The 19,928-nt window shown below is 48.1% G+C and overlaps 1 protein-coding gene across 1 annotated transcript in view; it reads left to right on the plus strand.

Moving 5' to 3' along the window:
• Positions 1–2,775: 2,775 nt before the first annotated feature.
• The window catches only part of P3H2 (prolyl 3-hydroxylase 2), a 64,617-nt gene continuing 47,464 nt past the window's right edge, over positions 2,776–19,928 (plus strand). The window contains exon 1 of the mRNA XM_036389111.2: positions 2,776–3,502. Within this exon, the coding sequence (XP_036245004.1) occupies positions 3,047–3,502 (456 nt within the window). The 5' untranslated portion in view covers positions 2,776–3,046. The remainder of the gene's footprint in view (positions 3,503–19,928) is intronic.

Consider the following 19,928-nt stretch of genomic DNA (forward strand, 5'->3'; position numbering starts at 1 on the left):
ATAAAGTTTGTCCATGATTAAATATGAAAGCAAGTCTACAAATGAAACAGAGAGGGCTTGAAACCTAGGTCTGCTTGTACAGTGCACGTTGGAAAACCATTTCAAAAGGCATTTTAAGTTTTGCTCTTATCTTCTTGCCAAATCATCAGTGGTTTGACTCACATATCAGAGTTTTCAAGCAAAAAAAAAAAAAGCTTCAGCTCAACCTATTTACGTAGGAAAAAATTTTTCAAAACAACTGCACAAGGGCCAGGATCAACATCTGAACACGGGCTGAGTTGTTACATTTTTAGAATTATTCCTTTCATTAAAGGCATGAGGGATATCTCATGCATCTTGGGGCCTAATTCAGAGTTGTAACATCCTAAACCAGTAATTGCTGTGCTGGGTGAAACTCTCTCTTTGTATTTGTTTTGGAAGCAAAGCTTCCAAAGCCAGTTCCTTTCCAGCTCCATGGAGGAGAGCCTACCTTGCCTGTGATGCTGGTGGCTGCAGCAGCACTGCTGGATGTTATGGTGCAGATCTTCTGCAAGAACAAGACAATAAAGGGACCAGCAAACTTCTTTCCATCTGCTTGCTGCTCTGGCAGTGAGCAGGCTCATAAAACTGAAAGTGGTTGTTCAAGCAACTGCACTGAGTGTCGGGGAGATACACTGGATTAAGAGCCTTGTATGTGCCAACCCTTGTTGAGCTCTTTGCTGCAATTAGCTAACAACAGACCACCAAAGTGAGGGAAAGCCAAATGTCTGTGAACAAAGGCAGTGTGACTCCAGGCAGGGAGACTGCCAAGTGGGGTGGTGGCAGTGGTCCTAAAGTGAGTGGCTGCCTACAGAGAAAACCCTGCAAGAAGGGCAGCAGATTGGTCAGAACAAATAACTTTTTCTTCACTGTTTTAAAACTGACTTTTAATGAAAATAAAGATATGGACTAGAACATGCAGCAGTGTGAAATAAAACATTTTGTTTGACTTCTTTCTCCCTCCAGTCACTCATGTACTTTCTGCATTCCTTCCTATGCAGGGCCTCAGTTATCACTGCAAGTGCAGAGATGTTGCTGACTTGGAAGCAACATGGAATTTGGTACAGCACTTCTGCAAACAGATAATATGAGATGTACCCTTCAGAACATTCACCCAGAACATTCCCAAGCATTTTATCCCTGTGATTTGTAGCAGAGCTCTCCCCAGCTCTGAACTTCTGCAGTCACCAGTGGCACCTCTGGAGGCCTTGAGAAGGTTTAAGTAGCTCTCTTATAATGTCAACTCTGCTCCCAGAGGAGTGCTGATAAACTTTTCTTTGCAAAAGGCTTTATCTGGACCTGAGACCTTTGTTTTGCACAGGCAAATGGTCACAGCACGTACCCCTCCCACTGCAGATACCCTTTCAGGGTTGGGTTCTCCTGTTGTGATACCCTCCCCAGCGTGCCAGCCTGGCAGGAAGAAGGGTGGAGGGACACCCAAATCTTTAAAACATGTTGTGCTGATTTGCAAGAAAGCAACAAGGACAATTGTTATGAAATCTTTGCCAGATGGGAAAGATCTTCACCAAGAACTCTAGTAATGTCTAGTCATGTGGGAAAAAACTTCCTTTATGAGAAACTGTGGTAAACTGACTCCATAATCTGATCACTTGCCCGATGAGAGGCTATTTAGCCCTGTTTTTGATCTGGGACACAGCAGTATAAACAAGGCATGATTTGATCAAAGTCACTGGAGCAGCAGAGGGGGATGCACAGCATGACCGTGAAGGACATCTGGCTTATTGCAGTAACAGAGTCTGGACCAAGTGGATTTCAAGCATCTCCCATTTCCAGCTGTTTTATTCTATGAGAAGATAGGCAATATCTGTAGAGATATTCCTGAAATGTCTGAAAGAAATAAGGCCACAATGCCTTGTGAAAAACCTTACTGAGAACTGTGCTGTATGCACAGCCTTTGGAGCAGCAGAGCCCAGAACATCTTACAGTACAGCACCTAGCCAAATCCAGGGTTTGGTCACTCCCCCTCACTCAGGAACAGCTGATTTCAGCCAAATTAACTGTGTTAATATGAAAAACTTCTTGGTGACAGGTGTTCAACGCTGAGATTATTTAAAATGCCAGCTATGATATTTTTTTCATGTGTCACCAGTTTGCATTGCCAAGCGTCTCGTCACAAGAAAGCATTAAAATTCTTGCAAAAAAAAAGAAAAAAAAAGTAACATTTTTGGCAGGGCACAGCATTGCAGCATTGGAAGAGAGAAATCTTGGAGGAATCGAGACAAACACACAGCTGGGAGCTGAAAAAGCTTTGCCAGCCACTCACTGTGCCCATCCCAGATTATTTATTTGCAGAATTCCCGAAGGCAGGAGGGTGCCGGGGTAAGAAAAGGCGAGTGGGGTGGAGAACCCAGCGAAAAACGGCTCCAAGCAGCAGCGTCGCAGGGAGACAACACCAAGCATCCTTTGAATAATGCCGCCAGCGCGGGGATGCGGGGCGGCAGGAGGAGGTGCGGAGCACGGCAGGGAGAAGCGGGAGGCAAGTCCGCTGCCGCTGCTGCCTCTGACATCACCGCGGGACGATTTACATTTCCCGACGTCACTCACGAGCCCCGGCGGCCGCGGTGGACGGGGATGCTCGGAGCAGCCCCGGCTGCCGCCGCGCCCCCTGCGCGCCCTCGGCTCGCTGCGGGGGGAGCGGGGCCGGGCCGGGGCCGGGCGGGGCGGGCCGGGCCGGCGGCGCGGGGCCCTTTAAGAGGTGCCGGCGGCGCGGGAGGCGGCACAGGCCGGGCGTGCAAGGAGCCGCGGCCCCGCCGCCACCGCAGCCGAGCCCCGCGCGCGGCCCCCGGAGCCCGCCGCACCGAGCCCCGCGTCCCATTATAGCGACATCCATCGCACGGATCCCCGGAGCCCGCCGGGCGGACTGCACGCCGCGGAGCCCGCATCCCACGGCGCCGGGATCCGCTGCACGGACCGCACTGCACGGAGCTGCCCTGCGCGGCGCGGAGCCCCGCACCCTCCGCATCCCGAGCCCCATCGCCCCGAGCGCGCTGCCCTCGGCGCGGCGGGCATGGCCCCCGGCAGCCGGCGCGGGGGGGCCCGGCTGCTGCCGCTGCTGCTGCCGCTGCTGCTGCTGCCGGCGGCGGGCGGCGGGTGCGCGGCGGAGGGCGGCCCGCTGGAGCCCTTCGACGCGCTCTACGCCAGCGGGGTGGAGGCGTACTACGGCGGGGACTTCGCGGGCGCGGCGCGGTGCCTGGAGCGGGCGCTGCGCAGCCGGCGGGAGCTGCGGGCGGCGCGGCTGCGGTGCCGGCGGCTGTGCCGAGCGCAGGTGCGGCTGGAGGAGCCGGGCCCGGGCACCGGAGGGGACCTGCGCTTCTTCGGCTCGGTGCTGCGGCGCGCAGAGTGCGTGCGGCGCTGCGAGGAGCCGCGGCTGGGCGCCGTGTCCCGGCACCGCGCCGCCGAGGAGGTGCGCGCCGACTTCCAGCGCAGGGTGCCCTACAGCTACCTGCAGCGCGCTTACATCCAGGTAGGCACCGCCCGGCCCTCCGAACCGCCCTCTCCGAAGGGTTACCCGCGCTTCCACACTCCCGAGCATCCCAGGTGTGCCCCCTCTGCCAGCTCTCCCGAGCCGTACGGGTGTGGTCCGCACGACTTTCTCTGTGGTGTATGCGGACAGTGGTCCTGGCCAGTTCCCGAGACAGGGAATCCTGGATGGCAACGTAGATTCCCTCCAGCTTTGGTTCACCTGTGCTTTTTCTGTCTTGTTTTGGGCGGTTTTCCTATTTGCTTTTGGGAAAGGATGTTTTTGTTTTAATGTAACACAGTATAATTCTGAAAATTGACTGCCTTCAGTTTGCAGAGAAAAAAACCCCAGAAACCCCTCAGTAACCCCCCAACGCCCTCTGCCAGAGGTGTTTCCCTTTCAGACAACCTGAACTGATTCCATGTTTCTGGAGCTGGGGCTGTGGGTGAAGCTGGAAAGCTGGAAGGTGCATAACCTGTGTTCCAGGGGCCTGATGGTCATTGTCCTGATGTGATGTGAAATACTTACCAGTATTTCTGCAAAGTAACAGTGTGCAGTCAGTATTTAGCAGCTGCTGACATCCTGAGTATCATCCTCTTATCCCAGTAACTTCTGCCTTATAACTGGTGCCTTCCCTGAGAAAAATGGTGTTACTCTTTGAACTTCCTTGCCAAAAAGAAGAAAAAAAACCCAGAGGAAAAAAACCCAACCCCCTTCCACCAACCCATACCATGATAATGGTATTTTTCTTATTCATCCAAGACTTCTGCTCTGTCAAGCCAGCTACCTGTAGTAAGTCTTCCTGTTCATGACTAGTAAGGACAAAAACTCTGGGAATTTTGTTTCATGCCAAGCAGAATGTTTAAAGCATTTCTGGAACATCTCCCTGTGGATTTCTGCTTTATTTGAGCACATTCATAACCTTTTAGTTGCTATAGGCAACTTAATATGTGAAGACCTGCCTAGTGGTGCACAGGGAGGGTGGTTCTGCTGAAGCCCATTTCTAGGTGGAGAAACAAACATCTTTCCTAGGCAGTGGTGGTGGTGTAGCTCTTATGCAGCAACATCAAGGAGGCAAACAGTCAGCACTCAAACCTAGTGGAAAATCATGGCTACATTGCTTTTCCTGTGCTTCCTTTTCTGTCATTGCCTTAATGTCAGTTTTACAAGTCAGGGACTAGAACTGCATTGGCTTAAACTCTAGTGGCCATGTGATGCACAGAGTTCCTGAAAGAAATCCTGGGGATGAACTGGAGCTGTAATTTGGCTTGTGTGCAGTGCCAGTGCAGCTGATGGTCCTTCCTATAAAAGATACTCTATGTAGTGTCAGCATCTGTGGAAAGTGACACAAAATTTGTCATGCTAAAAAATTAGGCGATTTCTTAATCTGATTTCAAAGCCTTTTTCAGACTCACTGATGTCAATCTCACTGAAGAACTTTGCTCTAAATTAAATAATAGGGTTTTTATCTCCCACTTCAGTAAAATTGATATATAAAACCCCAGAAAATCTTGGGTTGTGGGCTGTACTTGCATGTATGCTTCTACTGAGACTGGGGTTATTTTCCTCATTTAAAATGGCATTCTGAGCTTATCAAAGCAATGTGTTGAAAACAGTCCTTTTAAAATTTATTTTATGTGTGACTCATCTTAATTTGCTTTTGCAACATCTGGGGATTTTATGTTCATGCTAACACTGATTTCACTGCTCTCAAATGGAGTAGTGGATGTTCTTGTTATCTGCATGGCTGTCCAGGTGTCAGGCACTGGAGCCCAGGGAAGCTACTCTCTGATTAGACTTGTTTGTGTTTTTAATACCACTTTCTTTAACTCTTTCTGATTCTCTTGGGTTTTGTAAGCAGCACTCTGACCAGCCATGTCCCTCACAGCACCCTGCAGTGATTTGTCCACGTCCTCAGCTGGCTGCTGCCTGTACCTGAGCTCTGCTCCCAGGATTGCCCTTTTGCTCTGGCTCAACAAGTCTGTGCACAGGAGAGAATGCCCCACATGGGATTTGCCTGCACTTGCACCAAACACGAGCTCTGCTGTCGTGCACTTGGAGGTGAACCATCCCCTCATGCCAAGGCTGAGTGCCAAGGCTTTGGCATGTTCCCTGGGGGTTGGGATGCATCAGCTCCACATCCTCTGCGTTGACTTTGGCTGCAGCAGCTGCTCAGCATTTCGTCTAAAAAAGGGAGCTTCAAAGTGGGGCTTGTGCAGAGCCTCCCTGCCTTGCTGTGACAAGCTGCACAGCTCTGGGGGTGGCCACTTCACCCTTGTGTTTTGCTTCTTGAAACCAAAGAGGAAATGAGATGAGGTGCAACACCCTGCCGTGTACCCTGTCCAGCTCCTCCCTGGGCTGCAACACCAGGCCAGGATGCTGAGCACTGGGAGGATGGCAGGGTTTGGTGCCATTTGTGGTTTGAGAGAAGAGGAGCAGCCTGGAATGTGCTTCCCACCTCCCACTCTTGCTGACCTCGTGCTTGTTTGTTTCTCAGGAGGGGAGAAACACATCCCGTCAGGAGGGAGTGACAGAGCAAGGAACAGATGAAAAAAAAGGAAGGGTTTGGCTCTTGTGCAGCACTTTGAAAAACGGTGCTGAATATACATGAACTAATCCTTGCAACACTCCTGTGGGGTAGGAAAAGCAAAGGCTTTCAGTCCTGCTGGACAGATGCACAGCCTAATGCTGGCCAGCACTGTGTGTGCCTCTGCTGTTTTGGGAGCAGCAGAGCCACCCAGATGCCCTGGGAGCAGGCAGGGCTCCCCACTGCTTTTGGTGCCCCGGGAACAGGTTGGGGTCTCCCACTGTCTCTGGTCTCACTGCAGAGCAAGCACCAGCACAGCCTGGCCCAGTCGTGGTGTTGTCAATGAGACTCTGCAGTAAATTGCTGGAAAACTGGTGCTAGATTTAGAAGTTTTGAGCTTTTTTTGCTCCTTTTTTTTTTCTTTTTTGGGACTTTTTAATCTGGATTGTAGCAGCAGCTGCACTGGGCTGCATTGCTCCTGCTTCTGAGCAGATGCTGAAGATATTCGTGCACAGAGCACTGTAAAGGGGCAGGGAGGTGATGCTGTGTGTAGGTGAAATACCAGTGCTATCCCTCTACAGAAACATGTTCTATCAGCCTTTGATGTGATCATCCCCATCATCCTATCAATTATTTCCTCATTTATCCATTTTTCTGAAACAGAAACAAGTGTTCTTCTGAAGACCACTTTTCTATTTCAGAGACATGATCTGACTGTTTCTGGTGACTCTGGCATGCTGTGGGGAGAGGCTGTGGTGCACTGCAGGAATGGGGCAGCTTGTGGGTTCAGCTAAGGGTTTCTGTCAGCTTTGGGCTCAGGATCAGGCTCCTGAAGTTGACTGCAGACTCTACAGACTGTAGACAGATTGCATTGCACAAGCAGCCCAAGTCCACGTGTGTTTGCAAGACTACTTTGTGGCTTCTCAATATGTATTTAAGTAGAAGACTCCTCGTTTTCCTAGGATAGCTGCTGTTTTCAGGTAATTTGAAAATAGAGTGGGTGCATCTGCTTGAGGCAGTTAGGGTGGGGTGGGTTTGAGAAGGTGTGGAAACAGAGAAGGAGATGAAAACATGCAATGCATGTAGTGGGCTCTCCAGCCGCAGTGAAAAGGTTCTTCAGTGGGTTTCTGCTGCCATGTCCCATGGGCTGGACAGTTTGCCAAATGCTGGTGAATCTCAGCTCTGTGCTGGCTGCTTGGTCTTTGTCAAAGCAATAACCTCTGGGCTTGGCAGGTGGGTGTGGCAGGATCACTTTGCCCTCTCAAATATTTTATTAGTCATGTCCTCCTTGCTTTGCTGCTGTAGTCGTCTTGTTTCTGTAAAAACCTAGCCTGCAGGCCATGATGTTCCTAATCCTGCTTTTTGGAGCTTTTCTAGCTCTGAGGGTGAGTGGAGGAGGAAATGTACACAATGTATATTGTGGCAGAGTTTGCTGCTGCGAGCTGCTGACTCAGGAGCCGTGTTGGAGCTTGCCCTGGGTGATCTGCCATGAACCCTGTGACAGAACACTACTTCCAGTCCCCAGTCTAACTTCTACAAGTCAGCTTGGTCCAAAAACAACGAGTAACCTGGAAAAGTTGATCAGTGTGTCAATTGCAAAACCAAATCTTGTTTTTCTTCTACCTTACTGACCCTCCCCTTGAGGTCTCTTTCCTTTGTCTCATCCTGTTGCCAGCCACAGCATTCCCTGGCCTGCTTGCTGGGTTGATGCTATAGCCTATTTCAGTTTTCTGTGGATATTGGTGTGCTGTTGCTGAGCACTTCCTCCCACTTAGTAAATCTGAGTTGCAGTGGTCTTGTCTCCCCACTTTGCTGGATGCCTCGTTGCACATCAGTGAAGCATGGCAGGAATTGTGTGTATGTAGTCTGTAACCACCAGCCTTGGATCTAGATGATGAAAAAGCCTTTTAGCCTGTGCTTGGGTTTAAAACAATAAATAAAACAAGTCCCCAGCATGTTGGACATTGCTTCTCTCTTAGTAATGCCAAATTGTAGGTGGAACAAAAGGGGCAAAAGTCTCACTATGTCTGGCTTATCCTGTCTTTGGCTTGAGCTCCTGCTTGCATGTCTGAGATGTTTTTCAGTTCTGTTACCATCATGACTTCATGTTTGCAAGCATAAAACAATAATGTTTAGGTTTTCTGTGTGTAGGAGAGACTGTTTATTTGTTCTTTAAAGCTGTTTCTTTTTTTTTAAAACAAGGTCTTGTTTGGGGAGAGCTTCCACTTTTATCTTCAATGCTGGGTTTTCCACAGTGCAGCAGATGGGGCAGTGCTGGAGGCACCACTGGGAATGTGTCCTTGGGTCACACTGGGCTGTCCTGCCCAGCCACACCACCAAGATGTCTGAAATGCAGCAGGCGCAATAATCACTTGATAAAAGACCACAGGAGAGAAACAGAAGAGACAAGTGTGAGGCCAAACTTCAGAAACACTTGTGATACAGATTATTGCCTGACTCCAGTTCTGCCTTTGAAAACTCTGTATTTATGACAATCCAGACCCAAGGGAGGAGAGTTGTGTATGTAAACCTTGGCCTTTAAGCTCTCCAGTCTGGTTGTTCTGTCCTCTGCCAGTGTGATCTCTCCACCAGCCACTTTTGGGTGTCTGAGTGTACCAACCCTCAGGGTAGTGGTTATTGAGACACTTCAAATCCTTTCCACCTCCAGTAACTGCTCGCTGCCCACCTCTGTGTGTTTCACAGGGCCAGGGATTTCTGTCTCTATGACAGGTATGTGGATCACCTACCTAGGGGCCGTGGAGTAATTCTGGATTCACACCAATGCAATTGCTTAGGGAATCTGGTTTGTTTCACTCAAGGACTGCTGTTTTCCATGAAGGTTTTGCTCAGTTTTCCTTCATGCCACAATGCTGCATGGACCTAAGCAGGTAATGGGGTCCTGTCCTGGGATAAGCCACAGCCTTTGGGAAAATGTGGTTTCACATGCAGCATCTCATGGGCATTGACACAGAATAATGTGTAAAACTTCTTACTTTAAAGTCTTTGGGGGAGCAGCTGTTTTTCACCACAGGCACCGCCTGTCCTGCAAAGTCTGCCTGTGCAGTTGGTCTTGTTTTTGCAGGATTTATGTGACATCTCAGTTGAAGACCTATAGTAAAACTGTCAGATAATCATTACTATTTGGATTTTTACTATTAGTGGTGTTTATTTATCTTCAATCTTGAGAATTGGTATTACTCAGATACTGGATAAATAAACAGATCTGAGACTTAATCTCTTGGAACGTCTCTTTATTTAGATTTTCTGAGAAAGCATTCCTACTCCTCAGCAGAGGGTAAATGTTAGTGCTCAGAAAGTTAAAATTATTTAGGACAAAAATAAACTCAGTTTATGGGGATGGAAAACTTTGAGTCTTGATGGTTGGGTCAGTGTCCTGGGTTTAGAGCGGGATATTTAGTCCTGCCTTAAGCTCAGGACACTGACCCAACTGCCCCTGCTCCTGTTCTTGCTGACCATTTCAAATGAAATGCTTCTAAAATGTTTAGAGTTGAAAGTGTTGTCAAAGAGGGAAAGACGTGAGCCAGTGGTTCAATTCTGCTGCCAGCAAATGCAGGCTAGTTACATCTTTGTCACAAAGGTGTCTCAGTGTCCTCACAGGAGTCAGTCTTGACTTTCTGGACTTGAGTATGAGCTTGTGATGTACTAAAAATTAGACTAGTTGGTTGTAGTGATTTTCTGCTGGTTTCTTTTGTTTTTCGAGTGTTTGGGTTAGGTTGTTTTCTTTTTTTTTTTTTTTTTTAATAGACTAAATCCAAAAGCAAAACTAAGGTGTTAGCAGTTTGCCACATCATTTCCACTGGTAGTAAATTAGCACAGCACTGCCCAGCAAATCAGGACACAACCAGTAAACACCTACTGGTCTTAGGCCCACTAAGCTCATTTCATACAGCCTAGTAATCATCCATTTGATAGCCAGGGCTGCCCTTTTTGTCTTGCCAAATTCCTCTTTCCCACTTCATGGCTATGCAGTTGTGCCAGGGCTTCAAATTATACTAAATACTAAATAGAATAATATAGAAAAACATACTAATTACAGACCCAGTGCAGTGGGTCCCAGCCTGCAATATTTTGCAGTCTTTTGGAGAAAACAAGGTAACCCTGAATTCCTCATTTTTTGGCAATCTCTGGTGATGTGGCTTGGATGATGGATGAGACAGGTGTGACCCACATGGTTTGAGTGGATTTTTTGAGACCTTGATCTAAAGGCCTCCCAGTGCAGGTTAATATCCCAAGTGGAACAAAACTGGGCACCAACAGTGCAGGAGAGCCCAGGCTCCTGCTGCTGGGATGGGACCCCGGAACCTGCTCCTTCCCTGCTCTTGCATCTCCTTAGTTTCTCGTGGATATTGCATTTTCCCCTGCTGGCTGCTCCTTGGCAGAGCCCTGCTGCTCAGCTGCCCTGTCAATGCGTCGTGGTGTGCTGGGATTTGTTAAGTGGCTTTTTGAGCTGCCTGTTAAATCTCATCCATACGTCTGAGAGCTCTGCTCTGGCTTCTGCAGAGCCTTTTTGTTGTCCTTGGCCACAGCAATAACAAACGGCAGCTGATGATGAACTGCATGTGAATGAGCAATGCAACTTAGCCTGCTAAGCAAACTTGTGCCCAGTACTCTTGAGTTGTGGCTGAGGTTTCAGTAGGGTTTATTCCAATTTCTTGTACAACTGGTGATTTCATTGTGGATGGCACCGGCAGTGGTGAGAAACCATCCTGTCAGTAGCTGCTGCCTTACTGCCAACCTCCTGAGCACTGCTGGAGCCTTGCTAGCAGGATTCTGGGCTCAAAGCACTGCTGGACGTCTGGAGCAAGGAATTGAGGGGTTATTTATCTTAGTTTTTTCCTTTGGAGGTGGTATGAATTAGTCATTGTGATTGGGTTTGTTCCCAAGGAGTAGGAACCCCTCTGCACAGGGCACATTTCCATGTGTGTAGTCTGGAGTGAGGCCAGGCTGAGTTGGGATAAATGGATGTGAACCCAGAGTGACCCAGCTGAGGGCCCTGGAGTTACTGGGGAAGCTGAGATCAGGACTTGGCCGGTGTGTTTCTGCAGTAAGGGATGGCAGGAAGGAGGGTATGAACTTCCCTGCACGCTTTTGTTTCCAGCCAATGTATCAGCAAGAAGGTATTGACATTTTTATTTCTTGGCCATGAGCTGGTGGTGACTAATGAAGGCAGGGGGTCTGCCTGTGGGTGGGTTCAGGCAGCAAAGAGCTGTTCCTCATCATCCTGTACCTCCCAACCATCCTCCTCCTTTCCATGACAACTGGTCACTTAAACAGACCCTCCAGGGCTGACGTCAAGGGTCAGGGATTTGGCCACCAAATAATTACAGCAACCAAAATAGCATCACTTCCCCACCCCTTCCTTCCCACACGATCCTGCTGAATCCCAACTCATAAATGTCCTTTTTTTTCTTTCTTGGATGAGAAGCAAAGCCCACATGTATTAGCTGGAACATATGGCAGGGTTTGGCTGCAGCCCATAAGTTGTGAAGGCCAAATATTCACTTGTAGCTTCTTGTTCACTTAAAAAAAAAAAAAAAAAGGGAAAAACACGTTCTTTCAGGATTGGATGAAAGGCTGAGTCTGTGCTGGTGCTGGGATGGGAAGCAGATAGGGTGTGGGACAGCAGGCTGACCATGCTGTTGTGACAGGGAATGTGTCCCCTCGCAGCCATTGAGAGGTGACCTGGTGGAAGTGGCCACTGTCCCCTGCTCCCTGCCCTGATGCTGTTTCTCATGTCAGGCAGAGTTGCAAACAGGCAGCTCAGGAGAATGTCACCAACACCAAGGGTGCAGAACAGTCACTAGGTTTTACATGTGGGTTAGTCACAGACAGGAGAAAATTCTGTCTTTGCAGCACTAAAGGTTTTATTAAGGGTCATGGGAACATCTGGGAGGGTGCAGAAAATTTGTGAAAGAGAGGAAAATGAAGGAACATTGTCAGAAATTGACTGTCTGCACCACCAGAATGTACCTGGTGTACCCAAATGAAAAAAATCAGAAACATCATAAAAATGCTTGTTAGGCACCAAAATGCTGCTTTTCACCATGGATTTTCCAAAGCAGCTGCAATGGTGGCCTTGATCTCACACCATATCCCTGCAGAAGGATGAGCCTGAGACTGTGCTGTGTCCTGTCAAAGTCAGAGGTGGGAGCACATGAATCCACAGAGCTTTCTGCCTGAAAAAGAAGGGTGAATCCTGCCCCAGAGTATTGCAAGTAGGGCACTGCCTCCAGCCACAGCTCTTTGAGGTCAGGGCTGGGCTCCCGAGGGTGCAGTGGGGAGATGTACTGAAGTTCATTGCCCAGGGCTATGAGTGCAGCTTCTTTTGAAGATGGAGCCAGCCATATTCCTTCTCAGGAAAGATCAGTGGTGTAGAAAGAGCTTGGAAAATGTCCTTCAGAATATTTGCTGAAGGTGTTGCTGTGACTGCCCAGGGACTGAAGCACAGTCTGTTGGTTCCCTTGCTTAGAAAGCTGCTTTTAAAGTGGTTTTTGCTAAGGCACTGCTTGTTCTAAGGTTTATATATATTCTGGGGCATCTGTGACCTGAGTTACTCTTTGGAAGCAGATGAGAAACTGCAAAGTTTCATTGAAATAGTCTGAAAGGAAGATTTCAGTGAAATATTTTAGTGAATGAGAGGAAAATACTGTGTCTTATCTGCATTTTTCCTATATAGAGCTGCTGGTCTCTGTTGCAGGAGCTGAGAATGGACAGCAGTTTTCTTACCTGTGGGCAGCACTGATCCTGGGGATGTGTTTGCAGGCTGTTAACCAAGAGTTGTGAGATGGATGCACTGAGCTCCAGAGGTGGCTGAGGAAAGGCTGTTTATGTAGAGGGAACTAGGCTGCTTCGGGAGAGGCTTTATTGCATGGTGATGCTGAGGGCAGGTGCTTGGGGCAGGGTTTGCTGAGTGAGTGGTGCTGGTGCATCTTGTGCTCTTAATTACCCTGGTGCACTCAGCACACTGTGTAGGCACTGCAGGGTGCTGCTCTAACTGCAGATCCCATTGTGGGCTGCTGGGGAGGCTGGTCACCACTGCTCCCTTTGCTTTAAGTATCTTTTAAATAGCTTTTAAATGTATTTTGGCAGATGGTTGTTCCTTGGTTGGCAGCCCTACTCCATTTTCTTTAACACAAGTGTTGCACCCTGGCACGCAGGTGGCTCTGCTGCTTCTCTGGAGTTGTCACTGCAGGGTCAGGCACAGGCTCCTGCAGCCAGCTACCTTGGCTCACTGGGGTGCTGCTGTAAAACTTGGGTTCAGCTTGGATCCTGCTACAAGGCAGGCAAGTACCAAATAAAACAGTGATGGGCCACTTTAGGAAGCAGCTTGTCCACTCAGCTGAAAACCGCGTGTCCCTTCTGTGCAGCCCAGGCTGGGCTGCAGGACTGTGGCAGCTCACTGCAGGCATGTGCTGGATGCAGAGGACTTCTCAGGCTCCCCCAGAGCTGTTTCCCCAGGTGATGTCCATGTCTGGGCTGTAGAATCCAGCTGAGTTCCAGCTGCAGCCAGGCTCAGACTGGCTTCATGCAGCACTTTTGCCTGCGTGGGGGAGCAGAAGCCATTGCAGCCCTGTGTGCCATCAGCATGACCTTTGTGTGCTCTCCCAGCCACCCTTCCTGCTGCTGGAGTTTGCTCTCCACCACCCAAGCTGCAGAATCTTCCTCAGTGTACCCTGAGCACTCCTTGCCCAGGCTCACCACCCTCTAAAGGGGCAGATCCTACCCACACTCAGTGCTTTAATGATGGATTCAGGTCTCATTCCTGTAGCCTCAGTGACGTGGGTGTAACAAAAGCACAACTTGGGACATCAGTGCCTGGTTGTGCAAGCACTGTGAGAGGAGGCAGCTCTGCAAGGCACTGCTTTGTAGAGGACCAGGCTTGTAGCTCCCTGATGGCCTGGGATGTGCAGGACAGTTTCAGTTTTGGCAGCTGGACTCTTGCATGTGATAGCTGAAGCTCTGGGAGTTGGAGAAGGCTATGATTCTTTGAATGTTGCCAAACTCAGATCTGGGCTTAACAAAAGAGATTTTCCCATCTTGGGAGACTCATTCCAACCTGATTACTGTTTGGGTTGTTCAGCAAAACAGTCCCTAGAAAATGACTTTTGCACTGTAGCTCAAGGCTCCCACGGTGGCATTTTTAACTCCAAATCACTGTTTCTTTAATCACTGTGCTTCTGTTTTCCAAATATATTTTTGGATCCTTGCTGGGAAATCTGGCTAGATGACAGACTCGTAAATAAACCATTTTTAGCTTCTAATCCTTTTTGAATCAAACCAAACCAGGTAGAGACCTGAATAGTCATTCATCTGGACTTTCTCTTTGAAAGTTACAGCTCTTAAAGTTGTCACTGAGTTGCCAGCAATCAATACACTCAGCTATACTGAAAATCACAGTGTAGAAGCCATAGTGTCCTTCATGATGCTTTTGAGAAGTATTAGATAGTGAAGGTTTGCATGTTTCAGGCTTATTGTTTACATTCCTGTCCCTCTGCTGCTGTTTTACATGGTGGCTGTTACAGCTCAGCTCCTCAGTGGTGGAGCCCTGCTCAGGAAGGGTTCCAGGTCCTTTGGGATCTTCTGTGCTGCTCTTTGGGGTTGCTTTGGTATTGCAGCCAACCTGTGCTGAATAACAAAGTCCTGCTAAGGAGGATTGCCAGCTGAGCTCTTGCATGCTCTGGGTGTGTGCACATGTGTGCATGAAGCTGGGGAGATGGACAGCAAAACCCTCCTGGTGTTTGCCTACCTGAGATGGGAGGGAATGCTCAGGTGTAAGAGCTGGCAGTGCTTAGCCCCTGAGTCAGGGATTATTTTATCAGGCTGAGAATGTACTCAAGCCCAGAAAGGCCTGTGTTTGGGAAGTGATCAGGATTGCTGTGCCCAGTGAATGCTGCTGTTTAAGAGCCAGTTGGTCAATGGCACAGCTGGGTCAATAGTGCTTTATGTCAACCACTTTACTCTCCATCTTATTTAAGCCACTTAATAACTTCCAAAGCTGCCATTTTCTGCTATTGAGGGAGGAGAGCTAAGCCCAGACAGATGAGAGTTCAACTGTTTTAATTTTGCTGTTTGCTCTTGAGTCCTAGGGCTGGAAAGGTAAAAATTGTAGGAAGACAAGGAAGGGAGAATTTTCTTTTCTTGTCATAGTGTTTCCTCTGTGTCAGGAGGATATCAGGCATTTTGGAGGTTATCCTTGTAGATTCCCCTGTTGCAAAACTGCAGTAGAATTTTGGCTGTGCTGTATTATCCCTTTTATGTGCCAGCAAGCTTGGCTCTCTGCTCTTATCTACACTTAGTGCTTTAGCAGTCCTGAGCATGGAAAAGTAGATCTGCTTTTGCTTAGCATTATAAGCCAAAAAGCAGCACTCAGCTATCTCTTGTTTCAGAGCCAGGGTGCTGCTGAGTGCAATCAGAGACTTTGTCCAACCAGTGACGGGTGACAACAGAAGGATGTCAGTGCTGGGGAATTTCAGACAGAGATATGTACCAAAGGCTGCTGAAAATAGCCGGGTTTGAAGCCTTCTGAGCTGCACACTTTGATCTTGGTCCATGCTGAGGACAACTGCTCTGACTGATGGACTGCACTGTAAGTTGGTGATGGATTTAGCAGAGTCCTCACAGGTGTCTGGATTTGAGATTTGCTGATATTAGCAGTAAAGTTGTGTAAAATGTCTAATGGTGTATGTGTCCTTTAATCTGAAAACACTGAGATGGAGGTTGTTAGGATAAATGGAAGGGAGTGTGACACAGCTTATTCAGAAGTGGTGCCTGTATTTGCTGTGGGCTCACATCTGTTCTAATGACTCAGGTTGATGCCTGATGACTTACTAAAGCACAGCTGTGCATTGAAGTGTGTGTGTTGGATGCAGCCTGTTGGGTTTTTGTTCTGCACAGAGCTCAGATGAGATCTGGCAGAGCTCGGGCTCAGGCACAGCAGCCCCTGAACGTCCCAACTGTGCTTGATTTGGGAGCCTGTGAGCCAGACACCAGCACAGTCCAGGAGGCAGGACAGCTGTGGCTGGGTTTGCTCCAGCCCAGCACTCCCAGCCCTGATTTGCCCCTCTGTGGGATGAGTTTGATGTGCAGTAATTGCACACCAGGCACTCTGTGTGTGTGACAGGGCTGACATCGCATATTTGGGCAATGTCAGATGCGCTGCGTGGTGTCCGTGCTCCGCGAGGGAGTTCCAGCAGGAGCAGCACACACAAACAGTAGCAGATTAATTAAAGATGTCCTGCTCTGCAAAAGGCCAATTATGGAGCAGCTTGCTCAGAGTCAGTGGTGCTGCCTGGCCTGTTAGCAGGGTGTGAGCTAACTGTCCCCTCAGGGGAGAGCAGTCATCCAGCTGTGGCAATTCACTGTCACAACTGTCCTGCCTGTCAAAGAGGGGACGTGGCTGTCAGCCATGCAGGTCCAGGGCAGGTCAGCTTCCAGCCTCTGTTAAAGCTGCTCCACAGGCAGCAGAGCAGGGTCTATGTTCCATACAGCAGACATGTGCAGCCAGGTGTTCCTTACTACCTTCGCAGAGACTTCAGTACCTTTGGTATGTTTATTCCAGATGTTTCTCCTTGAGCTGCTGCTGCTGCTGTTTAAAGGGCCCTCAAAACCTGATAATATTCCTGGGACATGGAGAAATTGAGCATTTCAGATGAGTGGGAGTCCAAAATCATCATCAGGCTGCAGAATAATGGTTGTCCTTGTTTTAGGCCTTCAAAGCCTGATAGGATCATGGTAAAAAATGTGACTCAAGGGTTTTCTTTGGAGTGGTTCCTGAGTTACAAACATTTTCTGGTTGGGACCTGGACTGAATGTGGAAAGCCAGCTGCTTTGTCCAGGGGCAGCAGCTTTCATTTCATGGGACCCATCTGGCTGAGGATGAAGGCTGAGTTGTCTTAAATGTCCTAATGTCCTAAACCCAATGCCATCCCTCTGTCCCACCACTTTATGGCCCAATGCCATAAATCCCATTCTGTAGCTCACCATAAATTACCCTGTGAATCTTTTCTACACATATCCCTGCTTCTTCCTGGTGAACCTCACCAGCAAGACCCCTACAATCAGCATGAGCTGCTGCAAGGAGAGTCAGACCCATCAGCCATGGGGCTGAGCAGGGCTGACAGCTCATCCTGTCTCAGCTGCACTGCTTGAGGAGAGTTGCTGAGAGGGATTCTCCCTTTCCAGCAAGGCTTTATCTATTTTTCATATTGCTTTACTTTAAACAAACAAAAAAAAAATTGCTGGAAAAATAATTATTTCAATATCCACTGAGATTTGTTTTGGAAAGCTGATACTCTGCTTGATTTCAAATTCACGAGGTGAACTGAAATTTCAGCTCTGGAGCATATTTCACTTTGTCTTCCACCCATGGGAGAGCTGAAAGAGAAGTGTAAGCAAGAAAGAGGGGCAGGGAATAGAAGTGGCAAAGGAATCAGAGAAAGGAGTCACAGCATCAAATGTGTTTGGCAGACTCCTGTGCCAAACTGGAGGAGGAGGTCATGGGGATGCTGTTGTATTGAGGGGCACTTGCCTGTACCAGGGTTTGAGGAGGATGAGCAGTGATGGGTTTGTTTGTTTTGAAAGGAGGAACTTGCCAAAAGGTTGGATTTGAACTTCCTCCTGTGGAAACCTGGAGCAAGAGTTCCTGCTGGGGCTGAAGCAGCCAGGCAGGCTCACTGTGGCTGGGAGAGAGGGAGCTGGGGTCATAGCTCACAGGCTCTCAACCCTGCACAAAGCACACAGCTGCTGCCCATGTCTCTCAGCTTGTCACTTTGGAAGGTTTTGAAGGCCATGTAGGTCTGCTTTCACCTCTAAAGCCTGTGTGCCAGGGGTATGGAAGAGCCAGCACTGTCTCACAGGGGATTTGGTCCTTCCTGGGGAGGGACTCATCCTCCAGGCCAGGTAGGCAGAGAGGCTTAACCAGGGTTATTCTCAGGTAGTGTGCATTGGGTTTTCACATCACTGAAACATGTCCAAAAATTGTTATTACTTTTTCTCCTAGTTCATAGTTGATTTAACATTTACAATAGGACATTGGTCTTCAGCAGCAAGCATAGACACATTTCTGAACTACAGAGACGTGGATTGCTGCAAAAGAAAATTCACAATGATTGGTGTTTTGATGGGCCCCAGGTTAGCAATTGGGAGTGTCATAGCCTGTCCATAAACACCTTTTCTACTATAAAGTGAGGCTTTCCAAGAGCTTTTGGCCTTTGCCTTAGCAAAGAGGATACACTTCCCTGGCATGGGATGCAGTACCCCAAACCCTGCTTTACCCCAGACACACATCTTTGTATCCAATTGCACAAGTGCTAGTGTGTTAAACAGCTGTGTGATGTCTTCCACAGAGCTGGGCAGGCAGGTTTGTAAATTTGGGAGATCTGGGAGCTTGCTTGTGCATACACACTCATGTGCACTCCTAAGTGCAGAGCCTTAGGAAGGAGTAGAACAGCTGTATTCTTTGGATCTTTCCTAGTTCCTCAGTAGAAGAAAACTTGCCAAAAATATGGCACCCTGAATTTGTAACTGCTCTCTTTGTTCTCATTTGCTCATATCTCCAGAGGAATGAAGTCATTTATTTGATTTGCCCTGCTGCTTCACACTCCTGCTTATGAATGGCTGGGACAAGCCTGGCTGCGTGTGGTTTGGAAAGATGTGTTCACTTGCACGTTGGTGTCCAAACAGAGTAGCTGGCTCTGAAATCCTATCAGTAAGGCTTTTGAGTAACTTGAAACCCTTCTCGTAGATGCTTTGAATTTCTTCCACTCTGACATTGTGTAAGCCCCTGTTGAAGTTTCATTACCTCAGTAACCATGGAAAAGCAGCCAGCCTTTTCACTGAAACCTTCCCCACAAAGGTCTGGATTCATTCCCTCACCCCCCTTTTTCCTTGAATGCAGAGCACAGCTTATTGTAGTTTAAATAACAGGGGAGAAGGCCAAGTCTGCATATGGATCTGGGTGGCATCCTGCTAAAGAAGTAAGAATGTGTCCTGTCCCCTGGCTGTCTCTGTGCCAAATACGGAATATATGTATAATTTTCAACATAATTAGGATATTCAGTACTTTATTTAGAGTAACTTATAACAGACCAGTCCCAAGCAGCTGCTGTTTCATGGGCCATTCTTGGTATTTTCTGTGCTTTAAATAACTCCAGAGTTTTGTGATGTGCTCTGGTGAGACTTTTCCCTACTTTGTCTCTAAAATTTGTTCCAGAGCCTTGGCTATTGAGTCATTGATTCCCCATTGGTTTGGCAGGGCATTGTGGTGTGAGCAGTCAGAAGATTTCTCTATTGCTCCTTCTCTTAGGAGCAGTATTCCTGGCAGAGGAACTTCAGCCCTGCCCAGAATGGTACAAATCCTCCTCAGCACAAATATCCCCTTCCCACATTCACTACTGAGCCCCATCCAGGTTGCTTCTAGCCTGACTCCTCCTGCTACTTGTAACATAGATCAGAAGAGTTACCCAGGAATAAAAAAATGTATTTTTTTGCCAATTTTTCATCTCATCTGGTTTCACCCAAGGAGACAACCACAGTGTATGCCACTACTATGTAAAGAAGCTAAAATATCCTGTTAAAAAATTGAGACAAACATCTGCCAGCAGCCACTACATGGAGCTGCTGAGGACATTTCCTTGCTGTGGAGCACTGCTAGGATTTGGGAGAGATTTTAATTTTTGCCTTTTTCTTTTCTTTTTTTTTTTTTTTTTTTTTTTTTTTTTTTTTTTTTTTTTTTTGAGTGGCCTAAGCCCAAACAACTGAAATTGATGGCAAACTGAACATCAAGTGAAAAGGTTTCTTATTTGAACCCCACACTTACCAGTTTAAATCAAGTCAAGTTCCACTTGCTGATGCTTGGAGAGGAAAAGGAAAGACCTTTTTAGA

Source organism: Molothrus ater, chromosome 10 (assembly GCF_012460135.2).
Source record: "Molothrus ater isolate BHLD 08-10-18 breed brown headed cowbird chromosome 10, BPBGC_Mater_1.1, whole genome shotgun sequence".
Classification (NCBI taxonomy): domain Eukaryota; kingdom Metazoa; phylum Chordata; class Aves; order Passeriformes; family Icteridae; genus Molothrus; species Molothrus ater.